Here is a 26,666-nt window from a genome sequence, read left to right on the forward strand (position 1 = left end):
TGGCTGTCCTTCTCTGATGGTGGTCTGTCCGTCCATCTGTCCTATGTGTAACTGCGTCTTTGTCTAACGGTCTGTCCTGCTCTGTGTTCCTGTCCGTCCGTCTGTCTGGGCTCAGGTGCGTATGTCTACACTTGGCTCGAAAGCTCGACCCAAAAGACTGTTCCACCTCCTCTACCACAGTGCTCTCTTCACAGCTGGCTACCTATCACGCCGTCAAAGATTTTAGTGGCCATTTGCAGTGCACGATGTGCGATAAACGTTTGCCTTTTGCCTTGCGGCAATCCCTACTCAGGTGCTCCGGGGAGACTCTGTCAAGAGCTAATGGCCGCCCTCACTGCAGCCAGCTGTTTCCCCCGACCACACAGATGTCATTTCCTAAAACCACATTGCTTAGACAGGAAGTACACAGGGACACATGGCTTGTAGCTTTCCGTCCAATAAATATTGACATCAGGATGAATCTCTTCCGCCCATTCTTATCCGTATGAATATTTATCTCCCCCAAAACTGTGACTCACCATCGTATTCTGACCAAAGGTTCCGATTTATCACACAACGGTGAGGAACTGAATCCATATTTTACACAGGGAGCTGCAGCCAAGTAATTGCTTAGAGCGTTTAGGCAGCCCCTCATCTTACCTAGCAAATTTAATCAATTTGAGTTGTACCCTGGAGAGTGGATCAACTCGGCACAGCGCAGAAACAAGACAACTCACACACACACAGTCAGTCACACACCTACCTAACTGGGCTAACACACACATCACTCACTCAGACCGTCACCACTTCTCTTGTCCGCAACAAACATCTCTTGCGTCCAACATTGAAATAGAACTCTCCAGAATATGTGTCATTCAAGCAGGAATTTCTCTTACGTGAAAGACAGACAATTCCTTTTGTCACTCACACACAACACACATGCACACACACACAACACACATGCACACACACACACAACACACATGCACATACACACACAATGCTCCACTGCAACTGTACTGCAACTACAATATCAATCTAATCAATATTTTACAATCCTGTCAGTTCACAGAAAGAGCCTCCCTGTACAAAACTACACCAATAAAAATACAACAGCTAAATTAATGTGTCATTCTGTATTATATAGGCTTTCAAAATCAAAAATGTCAATGGCCTACACACATTTTCTTCTACAAATTAATAGATATGTGATTCTCCAGCGCAGTGGGGGTTGTAAACGATCGATCGAAAGGGCTAATCTCATTGTGGGAGAATCTTTTAAACAAAAATACTGTTTACTGCCAAGGAAAGAAGTTTATTACACTGTTATTTTCCTTAATGATGCCATTGGATGTTGCCGAATGCCATCATGAATTAATTTGGGAGGGATAACAAAATTGAGTATTTACCAAATGTCTTTTCTAGCCTTTATTGTTTCTATTTTAATATTCCTCAGAGTGCACTTGGAGCCTTGCAAATGTTTATTCCATACCCATTTACTTTACATAACAATAAAAAGAGGCAAGAAAAGCTATTAGCATGCCTGCAGAGGTGTTTGCGCTCATTTCAAATAGCTGCTGCATTGTTTTACTAATTTGTAGTGGCACCAGCACACAAATCCACTTTAGAGTGTAACTTTATTCCTGGAAAGAGTCAAGCTTATTAAAATCGTAAATTTTTTCTGTGGATCCTCAAACGAATAGGCAATTAATAGAATTGGATTGTGCAGCCCCTAATTAGTATAACTCCAAAGACATCACACTTGAGAAATTGCGATCTGTGGTAAGCAGAGGGACAAACATTTGTGTAATGAGGAACTCGGCAATGTAAATAAATAGCTTGATTTGACGGGTCAGACTCCTGATAAGGTTTTAGACTCAGTTTTTGGGGGGGGTTTCTATTGAATATTTAAAACATAGGATCTACTTGCAGTGAAGCCGCTCAACATCTACATTGCATTAGTCATCTAACAGACTCCCATCCAGAGTTACCCACAGAAGCAACTAGGGTCAACGTCCTGCACAAGGGTAAGTCGACAGATCTGCCACAAGGTCAAAAACGGGGACCCGAACCAGCGATCTGAACCAGCGACCCAGAACCAGCGACCGAAGCTCCCAACCGCCAGGCCACCAGCCTTTCAAGATCCCCCCCGCCCCAACAGTTCTCCAAGAGTTGCTCCGAAACCACCTCCCCCCACCCCCGAATATATATATTTTTTAATAATTCCATTCCCCACCCCCAATACCCCTCATACAACTCATACTCCCTGTAGCATGGAATCGGTACATCAAAATCACTTCCCAACTAGTTTACATTCTGTATGGCACAGCTGTCAAGATCCTGGTCCTCAAATTAAACTGGTAAACTTTCCTATTTATGCTACTTGTATTCCTCTATTCCTCTGCCAGTTTTGATCCTTTATATTGGGAAGACAAAAATCTTCTCCCGCTGACCACCGGCCTCCTCCATTTTTGGGGTCATGCTGTAATCATTTGGTTGTAATCTTGGATTGAGCAGACCTTCCCATACAATTTTGATAACTCCATGAAAGACATAACTCTACCATTCCAATTTACAATATAATTTACAAACATCTTTTCCATAAATACAGGTCTTTTATCAACCAGCACATTTGAGTTCAGCCATGATATTTGTTGTACTATTTGTTGTCTTTTCAGGGGGTGAAATTGAAAATGTAGCTAGCTCTGCAATGCTTGTTTGAAAAAGAGAGATACTTTGAAAAAAGTTTTATTTTCAATTAATTAGAAAAGGAGACATGGCAATCTGCACAAAGGCAAAATGGCAATTTTTAAACAATGGATACGTCTTAGTAATCTATTTGAGAACCATTTGGATAAGTGAAGCTTTTAGAGAGAGGTTTAGTGCTTTTATATTTAATAACCGAAACCCACCCAGTTCATATTCATTATATAGATAGGCACCCATTATTTGTCTGATTATTTAAAAAACGAATAATCAGTAGTAGGCAGCGCCATAAGTAAGTGAGTAAACTAAGATATGACTAAGGAGTTAATCAGTGTAATTTTTCCATAAAAAGACAGCTATTTACCTCTGGTAAAATGGTTGCAGGATCTTGTCTATTTTTACAAGTGTTCTAATGAAATTCATTGTGGAGAGCTCATTTATATATTATGAGATATGAATACCACGTATATCTACTTCACCGTCAGCCCATTTTATAGGTAAACTGCAGGGTAATGTAAAAGCTATATTTTTTAAGATCCAATACATAATATTGTACACTTATGTTAATTACGTTTTAGCCCAAAGAGTCCAGAAAAGTTATGTAGACCTTCAATGAGACATTGCAGGGGTCTATCTTGTGGACTTAATATAAAACTTGAGTCATCGGCATACATGGACACCTTTGTTTTTAAGCCTTGGATATCGAATCCTCTAATGTTATTTGATCTGATTTTAATAGCTAGCATTTTGATGGCCTTAACGAGTAGATATGGTGACAGCGGACACCCTTGTTAAACTCCTCTTGACAATTCAAAACTCTCTGAGGAGTAGCTGCTATTTACTATTTTACCCTTGGGGTTGAGATACATTACTTTTACCCATTTTATAAGAGAATCACCGAAATTTAAAAAATCAAGGCATTTAGAAATAAAATCCAGCCTTACTTTATCAAAGGCCTTTTCAATATCCGCTATAAATACCAGGTCTGGCTTCTTAGATGTCTCATGTTGTTCTATTATTCATAGTAGTTGTCGTATATTCTCTCCAATGTATCGTCCATGTAAAAAACCTGTCTAATCAGGATGAAGAATATCTGGTAAAACCTTTTAATTCTGAGTGCTATCCATTTCGCTAGTATTTTTGCATTACAGCATTGAAGTATAAGAGGCCTCCAGTTTTTTAGATAGACTTGATCTTTATATTTGCCATCTGGGTCTTGTGAATAATAGTGAAATCAGACCTTCCTGCCAGACTACCATTTCTATAGTAGTAGAGTAGTTAAAACAAGCTAACAATGGAGCTTTGAGTATATCCAAAAAGGCTTGATATACTGTATCTCTACCGGAATGCCATCAAGCCCTGGGGTTTTTCCAGACCGAAAAGATTTAATAGCCTCAAAAAGTTATTCCTCCGTAATTTGGCATTCGCACTGATCTTTCTGTACACTTGTTAATTAATTTTTTGGGGGGGAGGGGAGAATTCCTTACAGTAATTGTCATGCAGAGGGTGAGGATGAGACGGAAAAGAGAACATCCGCTTAAAATATTTAGCTTCCTCTTTTAAAATATAATTTAGAAAATCATAAATGACTCCATCTTTAGTAACGAGTTTCTGCAGATAATTTTTGGTAGCGTTCTTGTGTTGAAGATTCGGGAAGAATTTTTCTCCATATTCCATCCAGTTTGTAATAGACTACATTAGATTGTTCTTGAATCTTGAATCACTTCTTTTTGTTTTTCCTTTAGCATATTTTGGATCTCTGTAGTTGTAACGTGTACGCTGGGAATCGGGAACCAAGTACAGGGAGTGGCTTTAATAATAAATAACACAGGGAAAAAAACTAGAAACACGAATAGCGTATAGACATGAAACACTGAAACAGAAACAATAACGACTAGGGAAAGAACCAAAGAGAGTGACATGTATAGGGAAGGTAATCAGGCAGGTGTGCGTAATAGCGCACAGAGAGGGAGTAGACGTGACAGTATCCCCTCACTGATGCGTGGCTCCGGCCGCAGGACGCCGACCAGAAGGACGATCCGGGGACCAGGAGCGGGCCAGCCGCCTTTGCCGAGGCGCGGGAACCCGTCGAGGCAGCTGAGGCATGGGAGCCCGATGAGCCAGCTGAGGCATGGGAGCCTGATGAGCCAGCTGAGGCATGGGAGCCCGATGAGCCAGCTGAGGCATGGGAGCCTGATGAGCCAGCTGAGGCATGGGAGCCCGATGAGCCAGCTGAGGCAGGTGACGGAGTCCATGTGAATCTGATGAGGAGCTGGTGCGCATAACAATGTTGACAGGTGTGTGTAATAATGAGCAGTCTGGTGACCTCAAGCGCTGTATACGTGACAGTAGTATTGTTTTTATTGCTAACTACCTGTACTATTAGTTTATGTATTTCCCTTGTTAGTCTTTTCTCTTTGGACAGAAACTGCTTTTTTATTATTGATGAATTTTGAATTGAATGACCTCTGACTCTCTGGGTTTTTAGTTTGGCATCTTCTGACCTTAAAAAACTTTGACTCTCTGAATAAATCAATAAACAGAACAGACAAGGGCTCTGCTGCATTTTAAAGCATGACCATTTGTTGGAAAACAGAAACCCAAGAAACGGGCTACATATTCATTTCATGTCGTTGGGATTAGCAACCGCATGTGTATGCCTAGCAGGTAACTGTTGTACTAAATGGATTTGTTGTCATTGGAGGAAGCCTATTGCAGCCTATTTTTTGAACAAATCATCAGTGTTCACAGGAATTATACACATTCCACTTGACAAATGTGACCTTTGAAGCATTCATGAATTTCATTTCTGAACATGGTTCAGTGCCATGTCTGTGCTGTGTATACGTACTGTACATTACACAACATGGCTAGCTGTTTGACAGAAAAACTGATCGAAGAACCTTTTTCACAATAATAATACGCTACTTCAAGGCTTGATATTGTTTAAGAATCAATGGATCTACAATATATAATTATTTCAAAATGTTCAAAAATGTCTATAAATATCACAATTGCCATTTGTGTTTCCACATGAACGGTTGAACAACAAAATTCATTTACAGTAAAATATCATTTACTGTTAAGGACTAACATTGTTAAGGAACATTGAGGGAAAGTTTTGTGCACCCTGATACAAACATTGTATGAAGGTCATCAACTATTTTGTGTTTTGGGAACCTATTTTTTGTATTGTTCCCACACAAAAAATATGTTCTGTTAACATCAGAGGAATGTTTTTTGCACCCTAATACAAACATTGTATAATTTACTACACAACTGGACAGATGTTGTGTTATTATAACTTTTGGAGGGAAGGTTTCTCACACCTTTACCACAATTTAATTAAATGTTCTGGGAACTTTCACAGAACCAATTTTGGCTTACTGGGAGGTGATTATATGACAATACAATATGCTGTATCAAATAAGAATATAAGAACCATTTAGTGTCACAAATATATAACATTTTGTGTCTGCTTCATAGTGTGTCATCCGGTAGAGAACAACACCAAAACTGTTACCTTGAATGACAGTACTTGTTTTCTAAAATATCAACAATTGAAGTCAGTATTTTGATAGGTCAAGGTATTGTGAACTATTAACAATACTTACTGGAACTGCGGTTCCTGGCATTAGGTAATTCACTGTTTTCTGTGTCATTCTTCATCAGTCCAGAAGCAGAGAAATTCATGGTGGTATTTGTGGAGTTGGAGTCTGGAGATTTGCCACATAGTAGCATGTTCAGACTACCAAACGCATCCGCTCTGAAATCCAGCGTGTTAGCGGACTTGAACAACATTGAGTTCTGCAACTTGTTCATCTGTATTGGTGAAGGGTGTTATTACAACAACAAATTATCAGAAAATGGCAGTGTAGTACTTCATTTATTGACTTCAAGACAACAAATTGATATGATTCTATCCATTATGATGCAATTGCTCAATAGACTTGTCTTTGTATTATTATTATTGTTATTGGTTACAGTGAGTCATATAGGGGTTACTGGGTGACACATATTGAATGTTATTAGATTTCCATGTAGGCCCACTATCCTTTCAGATGGTAAATAACTACCACACCAACCTCATCAATCACATGTAATGCATCTTCTGTAGTTCTCTCCACTAATCCAAATGTCTCTGCCGGATTCACATCCAAAGGTAGCTAAATGAGGGAAAAAGAATTTGATTTAGCAAATGTTGTTGAGTAATATCCAATACATAATGTGTATTTGTTTGTAACAGGCTTAAGGGTATTAAAGGGGGAGTTCAGTATTTTACAACTTAACTTAAGATGTATGGGTCCTCAATCTGAACTTAACTGTTGCCCATAACTCCCATCGCTTTTAGCTTACAAGTTAGCTGATGTTTGTAGTGGGTGTTTAAAACCATGGACTACAGTTTATTGTAGCCAATAGACTACTTTCAGAGTTGTACCATTGTAGTTGTAAAATACTGAACTTCCCTTTTAGCTAACACCACAAATGTTACATCAAACACCTCAGGTGTTTGCAATAAAAGTGGCCGACAGAGAGTATTTCTGTATTTTATTGTTCAGGTGCATGTCCTCTGAGTTTAAAACAATGGTTGCTTGAGGACAAACAACACTATATTAAGTATAGTAACTGTTACATTGGAGAAAAAAAACTAGACACGGCATTTTTCCAATAGTGCTCTCCATCAAAACGTGTTAACTTAGTTCAAACATGGCCCAGAACAACATCTTCCCCAACAGTGCAATGATCGCTTTAAGTTGTTTTTACTGAAATGGTAGGAATATGATTCATATCCATACCATGTATCTGATGGCTAGAGCACAATGGCCCAAGGCAGCCCAGCCACTGTACATGTCCTTAAACATTATCATTTCCATGTGTCAGGAGTATGTTGACATGAGTCCCTGGTGCCCTTCACTGAGAAAAACACATCTCAAATCGAGAGAGAGAGAATCTTAATCCCCCTGTTGTGTTTATGAAAAGTATAAGCCACAGAGTGTTTACGAATTCAAGGAAGTGTCACTCGAATCCCCGTTTATCCCGGCAATTGAGGCAGCCCTTATTGAGTTTTGAGCACATTCATTTTGGTTCAATTTTACCCTCGGCAGCAACACACAGGGACGCTAAGACACGCTGATTGGAAAAGCATGGGCATCTCACGCAGGAAATTTTGGGTGAAACAGCTTGAAATCACAGCTAAGTAGTCAATGGGCAGAGCGAGAGGTCTTGGGCTGTATTGTATTAAAGGCTTTAGAAGTAGTCCCATGGCACAAGGCAATAACTCAGAGCCATTTGGTAAGCTGTATGATGTTACAGTCTTTATTTTCCGCATTATGTGTCATTTTTCAGTTGTGTTTCCAAAGCAGGCAAGAGCATGGAATGGGGTTCCAAAAATAGAACACTAATTTCATCGTGGACTAAAGAAACCACACGGGTTAGTAAGGCAGTGACCTTACTAGATTTAATGGGTACTGTAACTTCTTAATTAAGGAATGCCCAAAAATGACCCCCTCAGATTTGTGTTGTTTCAGAGTTCATAAAACCCAAGCAGCCCATTATGTTACTGAAAATATATACAGTACCAGTCAAAAGTTTGGACACACCTACTCATTCCAGGGTTTTCTTAATTGTTACTATTTTCTACATTGTAGAATAGTAGTGAAGACATCACATCTACGAAATAACACATGTGGAATCATGTAGTAACCAAAAAAAGGTGTTAAACAAATCAAAATCTATTTTATATTTGAGATTCTTCAAAGTAGCCACCCTTTGCCTTGATGACAGCTTTGTACACTCTTGGCATTATTTATATATGTTTATATTATTGTCACAAAATGAGTCAGGGACAAAAACGAATGTTCCTGTGTAATTCCATGTACTTTCAAATCATATAAAAAGTAATAACACTGGTTATTATTATATATTTATCCTGGGATAAGTGCTATGTAGGTTGTAGTGTTTACACGGTACACCAAAACGTCTGTACTTTTTCAATACTAGAACATAGTTCGGTACTAGAATTGTTTTTACTTTGGGTACTTCTGTGTGTCTCACGTCATATATGGATTGAGAGCATTGAGTCTGTCTAGTATTTTGTCTGAATCTTCTCAGTAGGCAGTAGTAACAAAGTTTATGGATATACTGACAAGATACATCTCTCTCCGACCCTAACAATAGGAGTCGTTGTCCACAAAGCGGCATGGCAGACTTTCTAGCTCCCGCCTATCCTTTCTTTGGATTGGTGGATACATTTCGTTATTGTAATATTTTGTAGAAAATGTGGTAAAGGTTGTTGACGTCAACTGCCTGTTTTAAATGGAGAGAGATGCTATGATACTAGCCTCACGCCATGAATATGCATAGCCGGCAGCATGGCTTCTAACGAAAACATCATACCTCTACGCCCGCAGCTTGTTGACAAAACTGTCTGCAGAAGTGAACTATGGGAATACTTTGATTACAGAGGAGATGAGGACCAGCCCACCGAAACTACTAAGCAAAATGTGACCAAAGCAGTGCAGCGCAAGGGAGATTTAGTTCCAAAATGACATAAATGACACATTTTACACGTTAGATTTGCATTGTAACGTTGTAATTATTTGACCAATTTTTTATTATTTTTGAGTGACAAAGACATCAACATATATTCAGCATGACATTCATGTTAGTATTATAATATGATTACACAACCCAAAGTAATGTGAAATGCACTGATAACTTGACAGCAATATACAGTATTTAGACTACTTCACGTTTGTCTAAACTTGCTAGCAGTAGCCACTAGCCAGCCAGCAGGGTTGTCACGAGTTACCACAGCCACAAAGTCATAAACCCGGCCTATTTCTATAATTTATTTTCTTAAAAAGTGATTTTATACCTAACCTTAACCACACCGCTAACCTTATACCTAATCCTAACCTTAATTTAAGACAAAAAAGCTACTTTTATAAATCATAGATGAGCAAATTAACCCAGATATGTATTAAATTACATTTTAAAACAGTTTAGATGTAATTGTTTAAAAAAAGTATCTGATATGGTTTGGCATCTGGAAAATGTAAGGTATTCTTCTGTTATTTAATATGGTGTTTTATTTTTGCAATACATTTAATATAGAATAGAAGATATTCCATTTATTTTTATTTGTTCTACCAGTTATCAACATATTGTTAAATGTAAAAATAATAAAAATAAGCCCAGTGGTTATTCTGTGTCTTTAACGAATACATTGTTTTATTTTGCTGTGGTATCGTTTTGTTATCGAATATCATTTTGGTATTGAGTATCGTTTCGTTATTATGATACTAAACCTGGAATTGGTTTTGAAGTAAAACATCTGTTATCATAACAACACTACTAGTTTGTAAGATGTTAAATTATATTTATTCTGTTGATGCCATTGACGTAATGTATTGTACTTGTTCCAACAGCCATCAGTGCTCAGGCAACAGGTAACCTTGCAGTTAGAGCGTTGGGCCATTAACCGAAAGGTTGCTTGTTCGAATACCCAAGCCGTCTAGGTGAAAATCTGTCAATGTGCCCTTGAGCAAAGCACTTAACCTTATTTTGCTCCAGGGGCACTGTACTGCTATGGCTGACCCTGTAAAACTTTACATATCTGTTGTATGCGTTTTAATCACTGTATGAATTCTACACTGGGGACAAATCCTATTTGCCCTATGGGGATCAATAAAGTTTTTTAAATTAAATGAATTTAAGGTCAAAACATCTTATTTTCATACATCTCTAACGTACTGTGCACCTTGACCATTGTATGACAGAAGTAGAGAGCACCAGTTACTTACTGTCCAATACCTCCTATGACCTCACTATCTATCGTGCTCTGTGCTAAGCTGCAACAAATGTCCAAATCACCCACTACCACTCAACTCTGTCTCGATAAACCCTGTCTCTTTTTTTCTTTCTTAAGTCCCTTTCTTTATGTTTTTGTTATCAACACTTTTCTGCAACTCCCATCTCTCTGAGTGTGAAAGAATGTTTTTCCCGCTCCATTTTGCTCGGAGCTTGTCTGGCTTTCTTGTCTATGACTGAAAATGCCTCCGGGCTTAAGTTGCTCAAATGGCTTTTTTTCGCCTGTGTACTTCTTGCCTTATCATTTATTTATTGCTTTTGCTGTCCCATACACTTTCTCTCAAAGATAAACTTGTGCACTCTTTTGTAGCCTCTACTGGAAATAATGTTTAAATGAAATCAAGAAAATATCAATTTTTATTCAAACAAATTGAATTGCTTTTACTTTACTACGGCCACTGGAGACCATGACAGGAGAAGCATAGAGAACAAACTTAAATTAAAGAGGTTATGCAAACATTTAGGCTTTGATGCTCTTGAGCCAAAAAGGGTCCCTTAAATGGACAGATACAGTGCATTCGGAAAGTTTTCAGACCCCTTCCCTTTTTCCACATTTTGTTACGTTATAGCCTTATTCTAAAATGGATTACATAAAACAAATCATTGTCAATCTAAACACAATACCCCATAACGACAAAACAAAAACAGGTTTCTAGACATTTTTACAAATGTATTAATGTAAACTGAGATATATTATTTACATAAGTATTCAGACCCTTTGCTATGAGACATGAAATTGATCTCAGGTGCATACTGTTTCCATTGATCGTCCTTGAGATGTTTCTAAAACTTGATTGGAATCCACCTGTGGTAAAATCAATTGATTGGACATGATTTGGAAAGGCACACACCTGTCTATATAAGGTCCCACAGATGACAGTGCATGTCAGAGAAAAAAAACAAGCCATCAGTTTGAAGGAATTGTCTGTAGCGCTCTGAGACAGGATTGTGTTGAGGCACAGATCTGGGAAAGGGTACCAAAAAATTTCTGCAGCATTGAAAGTCACCAAGAACACATTGGCCTCCATCATTCTTAAATGAAAGAAGTTTGAAACCACCAAGACTCTTCCTAGAGCTGGCCTCCCAGCCAAACTGTGCAATCAGGGGAGAAGGGCCTTGGTCAGGGAGGTGACCAAGAACCCGATGGTCACTCTGACAGAGCTCCAGAGTTCCTCTGTGGAGATGGGAGGACCTTCCAGAAGGACAACCAGCACTCTGCAGCACTCCATCAATCAGGCCTTTATGGTAGAGTGGCCAGATGGAAGGCACTCCTCAGTAAAAGGCACATGACAGACCGCTTAGAGATTTCTAAAAGCCACCTAAAGGACTCTCAGACCATGACAAACAAGATTCTTTGGTCTGATGAAACCAAGATTGAACTCTTTGGTCTGATTGCCAAGCGTCATGTCAGGATGAAACCTGGCACCATCCCTACGGTGATAAATGGTGGTGGCAGCATCATGCTGTGGGGATGTTTTTCAGCGGTAGGGACTGGGAGACTAGTCAGGTTTGAGGGAAAGATTTACGGAACAAAGTACAGAGAGATCCTTCATAAAAACATCTCCAGAGCCCTCAGGAACTCAGACTGGGGCGAAGGTTCACCTTCCAACAGGACAACGACCCTAAGCACACAGCCAAGATAACGCATGAGTGGCTTCGGGACAAGCCTCTGAATGTTCTTGAGTGGCCCAGCCAGAGCCCAGACTTGAACCCGATTGAACATCTCTGGAGAGATCTGAAAATAGCTGTGCAGTGACGCTCCCCATCCAACCTGACAGAGCTTTAGAGGATATGCAGAGAAGAATGGGAGAAACTCCCCAAATACAGGTGTGCCAAGCTTGTAGCGTCATACCCAAGAAGACTCAAGGCTGTAATCGCTGCCAAAGGTGAGTCAACAAAGAACTGAGTAAAGGATCTGAATACTTACGTAAATGTGTTATTTTTTTTACATTGGCAAAAATGTCTAAAAACCTGTTTTTGCTTTGTCATTTTGGGGTTTGTGTGAAGATTGATGAGGGAAAAAATGATATAATCAATTTTTGAATTTGGCTACATAACGTAACAAAATGTGGAAAAAGTCAAGGGCTTGCCGAATACACTGTATTCTGCCCAGAATTTACCTCATTTGACTAAAAGGGATACAACTCCCAACGCCCATGAGCAAAAGCATATTGTTAGCCCGAAAACTAAGTATTGTGTGGTTCCATGAGTTTAGTAACTTAACTTCCATACATCCTTTAACAGAGCAAAAAGCTCAGGCTTAGGGAAAATCTCTCACCTTGGGTTTATTCAAACATACTTTTCCCCTACAGCCGTCCAAACCATTATACCACCATGCCAACATATTGAGACAGATACACTCTCACATATTTCAAAGGTGCAATAAACAACGTAGGTTAAGATGGTGAATGCCTTGGACAGTTTTGACCTTAGGATGCTCTGTTCGATGCAAGATTGAAAAAGTGAACTCACGCATTGGAGACAGAGATACAAGATACAGGATACAGATACAGTAACGAAAATACTCCAGAGAAAATGATCGAGAATATAAACCTAAATGATTGCCGACTCCACACTATTGTATAATATTGTATCTATCCAATGTAATGCACTGTTGAGGCCCTTCGGTTTACTACGAGCTAAAAGGAATAAGTAAGTAAGTCCAATTTTAATGTTTTCTTTGCTTCTTAGAAACTATGCAGTTCAATAGAACTAAAATATGTATTCTTATGCAGCAGTATTAAGTTGAGTGTTATAGCTGCACAGGATATGCCTGCAATTTGACAGTAACAAGCTCCAACTGACTACAGCCTAGGAACTCCTGATTTAGCCTTAATATTTGTTCCCTACTTGGTGACATGTGGATGTCTTGGACCGAAAATAGCCACTAATTGCGAATCACCAATATGCCACATGCCACAACCATCAGGCAGTGACTAACATAGATTTCAAACAATTAAGATCCAAAAGAGAGAAAAGGTCAGTGAAATACAATGCTGCATCATTACATGCACTGTATGTCACAGTGAAACAAACAATACAATTGAAGATGGAATCTGCATTAGGGGAAACAGCGCCACTGTCCGACCCAGCATCTTCGTTATTGCACCGAGCAGTGTGGGTATTCTGCTGTTCTATCGCGTGTGCAATGATGTCAGAGAAAAAAAACGATGTTAATTGTTTGCTGTAACTTCTTTGTTGTTGTAATATCCCAAATGAATGTGGCCGTTTCACCATTAAGGATTCCAGGTTTAAGGTCAATTGACAGCATTCAGTTGCAAGCCTAATTCCAATTACTTACGTTGGTGAGTATCTTCCTTGTATCCAGGTTTTGTAGGAAAACTTCCTTGGCTCGTCTCATCTTTTGTGCTGGGAGGGAGCAGCTGACATTCTGAAAGGCCTCCTTGTCAGACACGCTGGTGAATTCCACATATCTATCAAGAGTTGTTCCATTGCAGAGGGTGGTTCTCAGGTCGTCTTGCCTTGAAATGCCCATCATCTGGTTAAAGGATATGATGAGTGTCAGAAGTGAAAGAAACCTATCTGATTCAGTTATCTACTTTAATTTTGTACTTTGCACATATGCAGATGAGCAGACACAGACACAGACAACACACACACACTACCCCCCGGCCCACACACACATTAGACAGTGAGTGGAGGAGGTGGTGATCTCCTAATCATTGTGCATTCTATCTGAACACCCTTGTCAGTGAATTGTGTACTGCCTGGCACACGTAATTGTCTTCTTCCACGTCATCTGATATCAGTTGGAACAGCGTATCAATTGGGAACATCTGAATGGGTCGCTGATAGATCACACTTACAGTTTAGCTTTATTTCACCCAAACACAAAGACAAAGGTCTCAACCAGGTAGAGCAGTGATCCTCAATCAACTACTGGGGGACCGCCAAGTATTCACACTTGGGAACCCCTAAGGCTAACACACCTGATTTTACTAATCAGGGGCTTGGGGATTAGTAAAATTAGTTGAACCAGGTGTGTTAGTGCTGGGCTTGAACAAAGATGAAAATGATGTCCTTGCAATACATTCAGTGATATGTTCAATCATTTTGGGAGGTAGGTAGTAGCCTAGAGGTTGGAGAGGTCCCTGGTTTGAATCAACAGCTGAGTACTAAAAGAAGTGCAGGACTGCTCGTCTCTTATCCCAACTACAATCTCCAACCATTTTGCTCTTGAACAAGACATTTGGCACTAGCGCCACTGCACCCTGGCTGAAAAGTCTGTGTTCGTGTGTTGTGTGGGCGAGGTGTTTAAGAGAAAAGCAGACAAATAAAGTCGTGTTGTGGTTGTTAAGAGTGCAATGTTGTTTCCGGACCTTTCTGCACATCTTTTGCATGCAGTACTGTGACGTGAAAGAAATGTGTGCGTGGCGTTATGCCGACTCACCTCATTCCGTTGAATATTTGAGTTCATCAGACTGTTGACTACTGTCAATGGCATGGACAAGTTCTTCTTCAGATATGCGGTGAACATTTCATTGTCATTTAGGATACTTCTCAGAGGAATGGGCTGACCTTAAACAGGAAGGGAGAGAAGAGAACAAGTTGTGCTTTTGCGTTAGAATGGATCTGGGGTGAAACCTATTTTTGAGGGAGCTGTATCATTTTTTGGGGAAGACGGAATGTAATATACTCCCTAAAAGTGTCCAACATCAAAGATTGGGAGATATTTCTGAAAGAGATCATGTTCCTTTCTCATGATGTTGTTGACAGCATTAGGTGTAGCATTTTCCAGAGTGCTTTGCTTTGATTCGTTTTTTTGTTTCCTCATCACTTTTGAGGGCATTGGGTCATAAACTACTGATGAATCAGAATTTAAATTGTATTGTATTCTCCAAGTGAATGTTGCAATAAAATGTGGATAAGAGCGAGGGAGGGTCGAACAGTGGAATTGTTTTAGTGAGAGCTCGCACATCGTTGCTGAACGTGTATCAGTCAGTTAAGTAGCCATTTTGTGCTGATGATAATAATAAATGACATTTCTATTGCACATTTCATAACAATCTCAAAGTGCTTCAAAAGCAAAACAGTACAAGCAGTACATCATCATGAGTAGCCTACCTATAGTTAGGTCAACCAAAACATCATCATGAGTAGCCTAGCTTTAGTAAGGTCAACCAATAGAGGCCAAGTCTTTGAGTGCATACATCCTCCAAAGATGGAGAGGGACAGTTCAGAGGAAGGGGGTCAGGGAGATGGTTGATAAATATGGAGTCTGGTGACGATCATGTAGAGGGCTACTCTGGGAGCCAGCCTGAGTCGTGTAGCTACTGGACTTCTCCTCCTCCAGAATGTATGGTACCCACTTGGGTGATGCCTCAGCAGCTCTGGGAGCCAGAAAGCTCACCACACACAGTTCAGAGTAGGAGCCAGCTGTCCTCATTACGAGACCAAGCTTCAAACGACTCTTCAATTTATGTTTTCAAAAGACCAGGAACCAGAAGCCAGGTGATACAAACAAGCTGGTAGAGTGTCCAGATGCATCATTCAAACAAAAACAATTATCCAGCTAGCTATATATTCCCACTGATAGTCATGATCGCAGCGACAAAATCAAAACCAATGGACTGTGAATGCTAACCTCCCCGCTTTGAATGAGAATGTAAGGGTACAGCTCACAAGCTAAATACATCCCAGTACTGGTTTCCTGTACAATGGTTAGCTACTAGGCTACATGGTTCGGTTAAGTATTCTAGAGTAAATAAATAGAACATAACGAAATCTGTTATGGTACTAATTTCATGAGTATCAATATTGGTGGATATGCTAAGGACGTCTTAACTTAAACCACAGGTAGAGCTACTCTTACTATCAATATACTCGTAATAATACTGTACTCTTACTAATAATATCATCTTACTAACACTATGACCTTACTAATACAATACTATTACTAATACTATACTATCACTATCACTATACTCTTACTACCATCATACTCTTACTATCATGACACTCTTACTATCACTACACTATTACTATAACGACACGCTTACTAGCACTGCACTCTTACTATCAAAATACTCTTGCAATCACTATAATCGTACTAATAATACACGGTTACTAATACTACACTCTTACTATCACTATACTCTTACTAACACTACACTATTACCAATACTACGCTCGTGCTCTCGCTATACTCTTACCAGTGCTATACTATTACCAGCACTATACTCTTACTGATACCCCTACTAATACTATACTATTACTGTCACTATACTCTTACTAGTACTATAATCTTACTAATACTATACTCATCATATCACTATACTATTGCTGTCGCTATACTCCTGCTATCACTATAGTCTTAACGTCACTATACTCGTACTAATACTATACTCGTGTCAATAATGTGCTCTTACTAATGCTATACTCTTACTAATACTATACTATTAATATCACTATAATCTTAATATCACTACACTCTTACTAATACTATACTCTTACCAATACTTTACTCTTACCAATACTATACTCCTACTAGCAATATATGTGTATCAATACTATGCACATACTAGTACTATACTCTTAATAATGCTATACGTATACTAACATTATATACATACTAATACTATACTCATACTACCACTATACTCTTGCCAATACTATACTTGTGCTGTCACTATACTCATACTAATGCTATGCACTTGCTAATACTATAACCATACTACCACTCTACCCTTGCTAATACTATACTCATACTACCACTATGCTCTTATAAATACTATACTCTTGCCAATAGTATACCTCTGTCATTATCATTGTAACACCACCAATCAGGTAGGACAACATTACGCTAACATGTCAAAACCAAAAACATGCTCTCGCCTCCGATTGAACTTGGTTTGCCGGACGAGATTGGAGTCCCCACCCTAACACATTTAATCATCTCCGGTGAGAAGCACAATACAGTCACCTTTGCCATCCCTATCCCTTTGATATCCCTCTGCTTCTTGCTTGCGTTAATGACCTTTCGCCATCTCGCCTCAGACAGCGTATCCCATTAATTAAGCTGTGGCATAGATCTATGATGGATTTAATCTTGTATATTACAAGCCCGTGACCCCAAAATGCAAATGTGGTTTTCAGTGTGGTGTTTGTGCGAGGCTCAACAATGGCCAAGCCCCTTTTGCCTATTTGCAAATTAGGTGCCTTATGAAAATCTGAATATCCTCAGGCTAAATGAGCCAAATGCAAAGTAACAACTTATAAAGATAAACGATCTGCCACTCCACACAGAAAATTGGATCATAAATAATCAGTTGTCATTGTTTTTCAAGGGATGTTGAAGAATAACAAATTGTGAATGGGCTACTCTCGTTGATAGAGGACCTTGGTCAAATCCATGGCGAAGTGATTGTCAGTCTGGTAAAGTATTATACTGTTCCAATTACTACTGAACCAGTAATTGGACAAGCTGTAAAAGCTTTATTATTCATGAGATTTTCAGGGTTTGGTTTAAGACTTAGTTTTGAACAGTGGGTACTGGATCAGTTGAGTTTGTGTGCCAAAGTAGATCACCACTCCAAGGGGCTCATGATTTTCCAGGGTCCTAAAAACAGTTTGAACAATTTGAGTTGAAATGTTGAAATACTGTACCGTTTGCAGGGTTAGATGTCTGTATAATCAAGGCCCAATGGTCCACATCCTCTGAAAGCCTCTGGAATTTGGTTAGGATGGATCTGTTTGCCAGAAGTGACTGCAGCTCGATCAACATCCCAGCAATTCTGGTTAGACAGAGGAAGGTTGAAAAAAGTAATATTATTCAAGAAAAATCTTGAACAATGCATGGCTAAATAAAAGATAGCTTTAACATTTTTCACATATGTTATAACTCACATTCTAAAACAATATCAATGGCCAACAGCATCACAACCTACCATTATCAAGGTGAAATAATGCAAGTCAAACTAGGATATATTGAAGTACATTTGGAAATTGTCACTGTATGGAAATTGGTTGAAATGGTTGCCCTTCTACATACATGGAATTGTTGAAGTTGTTGACTTGTCCTGGTTCTTCTCCTGGCGTGGGATGGTTTACACAGGGGTTGCCTATGTTACACATCATGCCTTGAAGCCAAGGCAGCACCCCGGAGGACGGCATGGCTTTATTTGGATAATGACCTGGAACCAGAAAAATAAGCTATCCTATCATTTCCTTTCATACATGACCACCAAAAAGTCCTCATCCTCCACTTTTCTTCAAAGATACATACTGCAGTCAGAGATAGAAGAGGAAGTGAGACCTCCCGCTCCCTAATTGTTTTTGTTTCAATGGAAGTCATGGAACAAAGTAGACCAGACCCAGCTGCTATTGCATTGGTGTCTATGGGAGAGTTAGACCGGACCTGGACATTTTTTTCAATGGTAAACGGCCATCTTAATTTATCCACCCTATTTGCTACAATGTCCTCAGATGCTGGCTTCCATTGAGTGAATTGATTGGTGTGTGTCTGTGTGTTCTGTCTCAGCCATCTTAATATGGTCAGCTGATGACCACCTGACCAATCAGCTGTCTCGGCAGTCATCTTGCATAGGCACTTGGCCACATTGATAGTTGAATTTGACATTTCATTGGAGAACTCACAACCAGTTCGGTATGCATTTTAGGACATCCCTGCTCACCATGCTAAATGTCCCTACTTACAGTTCATTTGGAAAGTATTCAGACCCCTTCACATTTTGATTCGTTACAGCCTTATTCTAAAATGGATTCAATAGTTTTTCTCCTCATCAATCTACACACAATACCCCATAATCAAATGTTTGCACATTTCGAAAAACAGAAATATCACATTTACATAAGTATTCAGACCCTTTACTCAGTACTTTGTTGAAGCACCTTTGGCAACGATTACAGCCTTGAGTCTTCTTTGGGTACAAGCTTGGCACACCTGTATCTGGGGAGTTTCTCCCATTCTTCTCTGAAGCTCCTCTCAAGCTCTGTCAGGTTGGATGGGGGTGTTGCTGCACAGCTATTTTCAGGTCTTAGGGTTGTTGTCTTGTTGGAAGGTGAACCTTCTCCCCAGTCTGAGGTCCTGAGCACTCTGGAGCAGGTTTTCGTCAAGGATCTCTATACTTTGCTCCGTTCATCTTTCCCTCGACCCTGACTAGTCTCCCAGTCCCTGCCGCTGAAAAACATCCCCACATCATGATGCTGCCACCCCCATGCTTCACCGTAGGGATGGTGACAGGTTTCCTCCAGACGTGGCGCTTGATATTCAGGCCAAAGAGTTCAATCTTGGTTTCATCAGCCCGGAGAATCTTGTTTCTCATGGTCTGAGAGTCCTTTAGGTTGCTTTTAGCAAACTCCAAGCTGGCTGTCATGTGCCTTTTACTGAGAAGTGGCTTACGTCTAGCCACTCTACCATAAAGGCCTGATTGGTGGAGTGCTGCAGAGACGGTTGTCCTTCTGGAAGGTCCTCCCATCTCCACAGAGGAACTCTGGAGCTCTGTCAGAGTGACCATCGAGTTCTTGGTCGCCTCCCTGACCAAGGCCCTTTTCCCCCGATTGCACAGTTTGGCTGGGAGGCCAGCTCTAGGAAGAGCCTTGTTGGTTCCAAACTTCTTCCATTTAGAAATTATGGAAGCCAATGCGTTCTTGGGGACATTCCATTCTGCATAAATGCTTTGGTACCCTTCCCCAGATATGTGCTTCGACACAATCCTGTCTCAGAGCTCTACGGACAATTCCTTCGACCTCATGGCTTGTTTTTTTCTCTGACATGCACTGTCAACTGTGGGACCTTATATAGACAGGCGTGTGCCTTTTTAAATAATGTCCAATCAATTGAATTTACCAGAGGTGGGCTCCAATCAAGTTGTAGAAACAGGATGCACCTGAGCTCAATTTCAAGTCTCATAGCAAAGGGTCTGAATACTTATGTAAATAAGGTATTTCTGTATATTTATTTGTATAAATTAGCAAACATTTATAAACACCTGTTTTTGCTTTGTCATTATGGGATATGCTGTGTAGATTTTTTTTTACCTATGTTTAACTAGGCAAGTCAGTTAAAAACAAATTCTTATTTTCAATGACGGCCTTGGAACAGTGGGTTAACTGCCTTGTTCAGGGGCAGAACGACAGATTTGTACCTTGTCAGCTCGGGGATTCGAACGTGCAACCTTTCGGTTATTAGTCCAATGCTCTAACAACTAAGCTACGCTGCCGATTGATGAGGAAACATTTGTATTTAATCAATTTTAGAATAAGGCTGTAACGTAACGGAATGCGGAAAAAGTCTGAATACTTTCCGAATGCACTGTATATATCTAGGGAGTTGGGGTGTCCTAAAATGTACATCATACTAATGAGAGTTTGTAAGGGGATTGATACTGAACAGTGTGTGTCACAGTGGATGGTAGGACATTTGCTGGGCCACGGTGACACTGCTACTTTTTTCAGATGACAAAGTTACAGAAGAAGATGCAGAAAGGAAGTGACAAGCTTACATTTCATGATTACAAATGTTGTGATTGGAGGGCATTGGATGACATTTTTGGGGGACTATGTCACAGTGAATTATTTCACATTTTGGCATACAAAGGGAGCTAGTATGTCACCCTTTATGCACCCTTTATAGCAGGTGTATTCAAGTACTATTTGAGAAGGTCCAGTCACACAAATTTCCTAGGTAGCAAAGGTTCGAATGGATATCATCATTTTTCAGCGTATTAACAAACCTCCACCTTACAACCCATGTGACCCCAAACAGTTCACACCCTTCTTGTTGGCGGAGAGAACATTTAGCAGTTTTAATGCTAATTTCCTGAAATTCTACACATTTTGCCATGTGTGTTCATATGATAGCAGGGGTTGAATTAAATCGGGACCCTCGGTCCGTATTGACCACGTTCTGGGTCCAGATCCGGCCCACGGGCCACATGTTGAATTTGGGGGCTTTAGAGTATAATGATTTGTGAGTTTATAGACAATTTTCAAAGCATATATATATTTTGGAAATACATTATAAACTCAGCAAAAAAATAAATGTCCCTTTTTCAGGACCCTGTCTTTCAAAGATAATTCGTAAAAATGCAAATAACTTCACAGATCTTCATTGTAAAGGGTTTACACACTGTTTCCCATGCTTGTTCAATGAACCATTAACAATTAATGAACATGCACCTGTGGAACGGTTGTTAAGACACTAACAGCTTACAGACGGTAGGCAATTAAGGTCACAGTTATGAAAACTTAGGACACTAAAGAGGCCTTTCTACTGACTCTGAAAAACACCAATAGAAAGATGCCCAGGGTCCCTGCTCATCTGCGTGAACGTGCCTTAGGAATGCTGCAAGGAGGCATGAGGACTGCAGATGTGGCCAGGGCAATAAATTGCAATGTCCGTACTGTGAAACGCCTAAGACAGCACTACAGGGAGACAGGACGTACAGCTGATCGTCCTCTCAGTGGCAGACCACATGTAACAACACCTGCACAGGATCGGTACATCCGAACGTCACACCTGCAGGACAGGTACAGGATGGAAACAAGGGGAAGACATCCTCCTCCCTCATGTGGTACCCTTCATGCAGGCTCATACTGACATGACCCTCTAGCATGACAACGCCACCAGCCATACTGCTTGTTCTGTGCGTGATTTCCTGCAAGACAGGAATGTCAGTGTTCTGCCATGGCTAGCGAAGAGCCCGGATCTCAATCCCATTGAGCACGTCTGGGACCTGTTGGATCGGAGGGTAAGGGCTAGGGCCATTCCCCCCAGAAATGTCTGGGAACTTGCAGGTGCCTTGGTGGAACAGTGGGGTAACATCTCACAGCAAGAAGTGGCAAATCAGGTGCAGTCCATGAGTCGGAGATGCACTGCAGTACTTAATGCAGCTGTTGGCCACACCAGATACTGACTGTTACTTTTGATTTTTACCCCCCCTTTGTTCAGGGACACATTATTCCATTTATGTTAGTCTCATGTCTGTGGAGCTTGATCAGTTTATGTCTCAGTTGTTGAATCTTGTTCATACAGATATTTACACGTTTGCTGAAAATAAACGCAGTTGACAGTGAGAGGACGTTTCTTTTTTTGCTGAGTCTACATGCTTTATAAAGACTCTATAAGTTGTCATTTGCTTAAAGTGGGACTGTTCTACTTACATCCGCCCTGATAAATGGGTTGATTGGTTGATCTCACCCTGACGAGGATTAAGAACAGGAAGAGAGGCCACAACAACTCCACCACCAGACGCACCTGCATTGAAGTTAAAGAAGAGAGATGGCCTCATGTTACATCATATCATTTTATATCATATTGAAGTATATTACCTTGTGAATCCCATTCTAGTCATTGCTAATGCCTGTGTTATTGCCCTAAAAGGAAGGGGTCAATTCAGACACTTTTCTGAAAGATATAGTCAGTGTTATTGAAGAGGAGTTAGGGTCACCTTGTTTGTCATTGCAATAAAATACCCTGTATATTGAAATTGGCATGCCAAGTGCATAGACTTCTACAACAAATTACATATAATCTAATATGAATGACATGTCATACATTTTATGTTATGACCAGTGGAGGCTGCTGAGCGGATGTGTTTGATGTATTTGATACCATTCCGCTGATTCCGCTCCAGTCATTACCACAAGCCCGTCCTCCCCTATTAAGGTGCCGCCATCCTCCTGTGGTTATGACACTTACTGTCCACAATATTTAAAGATGATTAAGGGGCATTTGAAACAAATACTATAGCCATCCATCTATGATTACGAAACACGCATCTCTGAAATAATAGAACTCAAAGTACAGTGACAAATCACAGAGTCGAGGTTTCAGTAAATTGCAGCACCTCTGCAAAATCACCTGTTAAGTACGAATGTGCTTTTTAAATCATTAGGTATGGTTCAGTGAAGTTAATGAGGGTTCACTGGAGCGTGAGTGTGCGTGTGTGTGCATGCGTATAGGCGCCTGTGTGTGTATGCGTATAGGCGTGTGTGTGTGTGTGTGAGCGTGCGTGCGAGCGTGCGTATTGGTGTGTGTGTGTGTGTTTGTGTGTGTGTGTGTGTGTGTGTGTGTTTGTGTGTGTGTGTGTGTGTGTGTGTGTGTGTCAAAGCATAGTCATTGCGGTGGGGTCGGCTTCTACATCACTATAGCTTTGAGCTTTTACCGAGGATGAGACTGCAAGCTCCACTGACTCCTCTACTTCTTCGCCTGGCCAAAGCTTACTCACATCGTCTTCTCATACACTGGCTGCATCCCAAAATGTGCAATTTAACGGCACCATATTCCCTATTTAGTGCTTCCCCATAAGGCTCTGGTCAAAAGTAGTGCACTACTGAGGGAATTGGGTATAATTTGGGACGCAGTCACACAGTCTATCCTGCTATAAATGGAATTTAAACCTGAGTGTCTGGACCCCTGGGTCCCTTCTCTTCGTTAATGTGTCCAGTTCACCACCCTCCTGCATCTCTCCCTACCACATCAAAGATATCAGCCTTTTATTCCAAATAACCCCGGGGAATGAAAAGGGGAGAAAAAACAAGTCACACAATGGAGGCTTGATGTGTTCCCTTTGAGTTTTTCTCTTACTCTATCTCTTCATTTGCCCTTTGTAGAGATGGCTAGTGACACTGTGAGCACAATCTCACCGTGGCATGGGAGATTGGAGCCTTTTGAAACCCTCCTAGCTAATCAGAAGTTCAACGGGACTCTTGCCCTATGTATGCTATCTCATTCTAATGCCTATAGACTAGCCACCGATTATGCAAGCTAGCTAATGTTGAACCAACACCTACATGCAGCCTGGCTATATGTATACCATATCAACCTGAGTAGCCAAGAGACAAGGTAGGAGTGCAAATCAGAGCAACTGTCAAAGTGCTCTCACAGTGTGAGCTGTCTACAGGCTTCGCAAAGAGCCAACTAGGGAGGAAGGTATTACAACGCTACATCCGGCCTCAACTTTCCACCTCACCCCCTCATCTAGGCTTTTGTGTGTCCCTCAGCGTTTTCCCTCTCTCTCCCTCCACCTCCGCCGATCTCTTCCGCCGGCGTGTTCATCTCCCCCATCCTCTGCTGTGGAATAACCTGGCTGCTGAGAGGAATCAAAGCCAGCGCTAGCCTCAATTGTGCTGCGGCTCTCACTAGAGTCCATGGCCTTAAAAATCACCATTGCTGTTCTACTGACTGGATGTCTGTTGTTGTCCATCCTTTTCAAATATGAATGACTTATTGTGTCTCTATGGCATGTGATTATCATTTCTTGTTGCTAAAATATATGCATACATACAAACTCTTTTAGGTTTCTGAATTCAGCCCAACGGCGTTGTGAGATGGTACTCGGCCAATACAGTAGTTGTTATTTTGGTGTTTTATTTGTTGTTACTGAGTGTTGTAGCTTCTCCGATGCTGTGACATGGACTTACAGTCCATAGATTTAAAGAGAACTTAAATGAGCCACACCAATTGAATATGGTTGCTACAGTACATAATATTTATCTTTTGCTCAACAATGTAATACGGTATGTAACCGAAGTCAAAGCTGAATATCAATAGGAAACCACAATTTATTGAGGGATGTCTTAGGTAATTTCACATCTCTTCCATTTTCCTCAGCTTTACATGTGTCAGGGAAATTGTGGTACCACTACGAATGTGAATTATCATAATGTATTCCACAGTATCAGAGGAAAGACAAAAGGATCAAATACAATTTATTTGTCACATGTACCGAATACAACTGGTGTAGACTTTATCGTGAAATGCTTGCTTACGAGCCCTTCCTAACAATGCAGAGTTTAAAAAATAAAATAGTAACACAGAGGAATAAAATAAAATACACAAGAATGGAGCTATATAGAGGGAATACCAGTACCAGATCAATGTGGAGCTATATACAGGGAATACCAGTACCAGATCAATATGGAGCTATATACAGGGAATACCAGTACCAGATCAATGTGGAGCTATATACAGGGAATACCAGTACCAGATCAATGTGGAGCTATATACAGGGAATACCAGTACCAGATCAATGTGGAGCTATATACAGGGAGTACCAGTACCAGATCAATATGGAGCTATATACAGGGAATACCAGTACCAGATCAATATGGAGCTATATACAGGGAATACCAGTACCAGATCAATATGGTGCTATATGCTATATACAGGGAATACCAGTACCAGATCAATATGGAGCTATATACAGGGAATACCAGTACCAGATCAATGTGGAGCTATATACAGGGAATACCAGTACCAGATCAATATGGAGCTATATACAGGGAATACCAGTACCAGATCAATATGGAGCTATATACAGGGAATACCAGTACCAGATCAATATGGAGCTATATACAGGGAATACCAGTACCAGATCAATATGGAGCTATATACAGGGAATACCAGTACCAGATCAATATGGAGCTATATACAGGGAATACCAGTACCAGATCAATATGGAGCTATATACAGGGAGTACCAGTACCAGATCAATGTGGAGCTATATACAGGGAATACCAGTACCAGATCAATGTGGAGCTATATACAGGGAATACCAGTACCAGATCAATGTGGAGCTATATACAGGGAGAACCAGTACCAGATCAATGTGGAGCTATATACAGGGAGTACCAGTACCAGATCAATGTGGAGCTATATACAGGGAATACCAGTACCAGATCAATGTGGAGCTATATACAGGGAGTACCAGATCAATGTGCAGAGGTATTAGATATTTGAGGTAGATATGTACAAGGCAGGGTAAAGTGACTAGGCATCAGGATAGATAGTAATAAGAGGAAAATAAAGAAAAGAGTAGCAGCAGCAAATGATGAGTGCAAAAGTGTGTGCGTATGTGCGTATGCAGTGTGATTGTGTGTGGGGTTTTGTGTGGGACTGACAATATAGTACGCCCCTTACAAAAGAAAAAAACAACAGCCATGGATGACGGAACAACTTAAAGCGGCCATCAAGAAAAGGCAACAAATATTTGACAGATGAGGGAAAACTGAGAAATTGAAAAAAGCGAGAAACCCTGTTCAAAAGCTCATCCGAGGGGCAAAGAAAAGAAAAACTACTACACAAATTAAATTCAAGCCCTCAAAAATAAGAACCCAAAAAAGTA

At 40.3% G+C, this 26,666-nt stretch overlaps 1 protein-coding gene across 1 annotated transcript in view; it reads right to left on the minus strand.

Moving 5' to 3' along the window:
* The window catches only part of LOC129865721 (phospholipid-transporting ATPase ABCA1-like), a 295,904-nt gene that overhangs the window by 254,141 nt on the left and 15,097 nt on the right, over window positions 1-26,666 (minus strand). The window contains exons 2-8 of the mRNA XM_055938689.1: window positions 22,702-22,795; window positions 18,569-18,710; window positions 18,184-18,311; window positions 14,969-15,096; window positions 13,859-14,056; window positions 6,771-6,851; window positions 6,306-6,507 (exon numbers count right to left, since the gene is read on the minus strand). Of these exons, the coding sequence (XP_055794664.1) occupies window positions 6,306-6,507; window positions 6,771-6,851; window positions 13,859-14,056; window positions 14,969-15,096; window positions 18,184-18,311; window positions 18,569-18,710; window positions 22,702-22,795 (973 nt within the window). The remainder of the gene's footprint in view (window positions 1-6,305; window positions 6,508-6,770; window positions 6,852-13,858; window positions 14,057-14,968; window positions 15,097-18,183; window positions 18,312-18,568; window positions 18,711-22,701; window positions 22,796-26,666) is intronic.

Source organism: Salvelinus fontinalis, chromosome 11, assembly GCF_029448725.1.
Source record: "Salvelinus fontinalis isolate EN_2023a chromosome 11, ASM2944872v1, whole genome shotgun sequence".
NCBI classification, from domain to species: Eukaryota; Metazoa; Chordata; class Actinopteri; order Salmoniformes; family Salmonidae; genus Salvelinus; species Salvelinus fontinalis.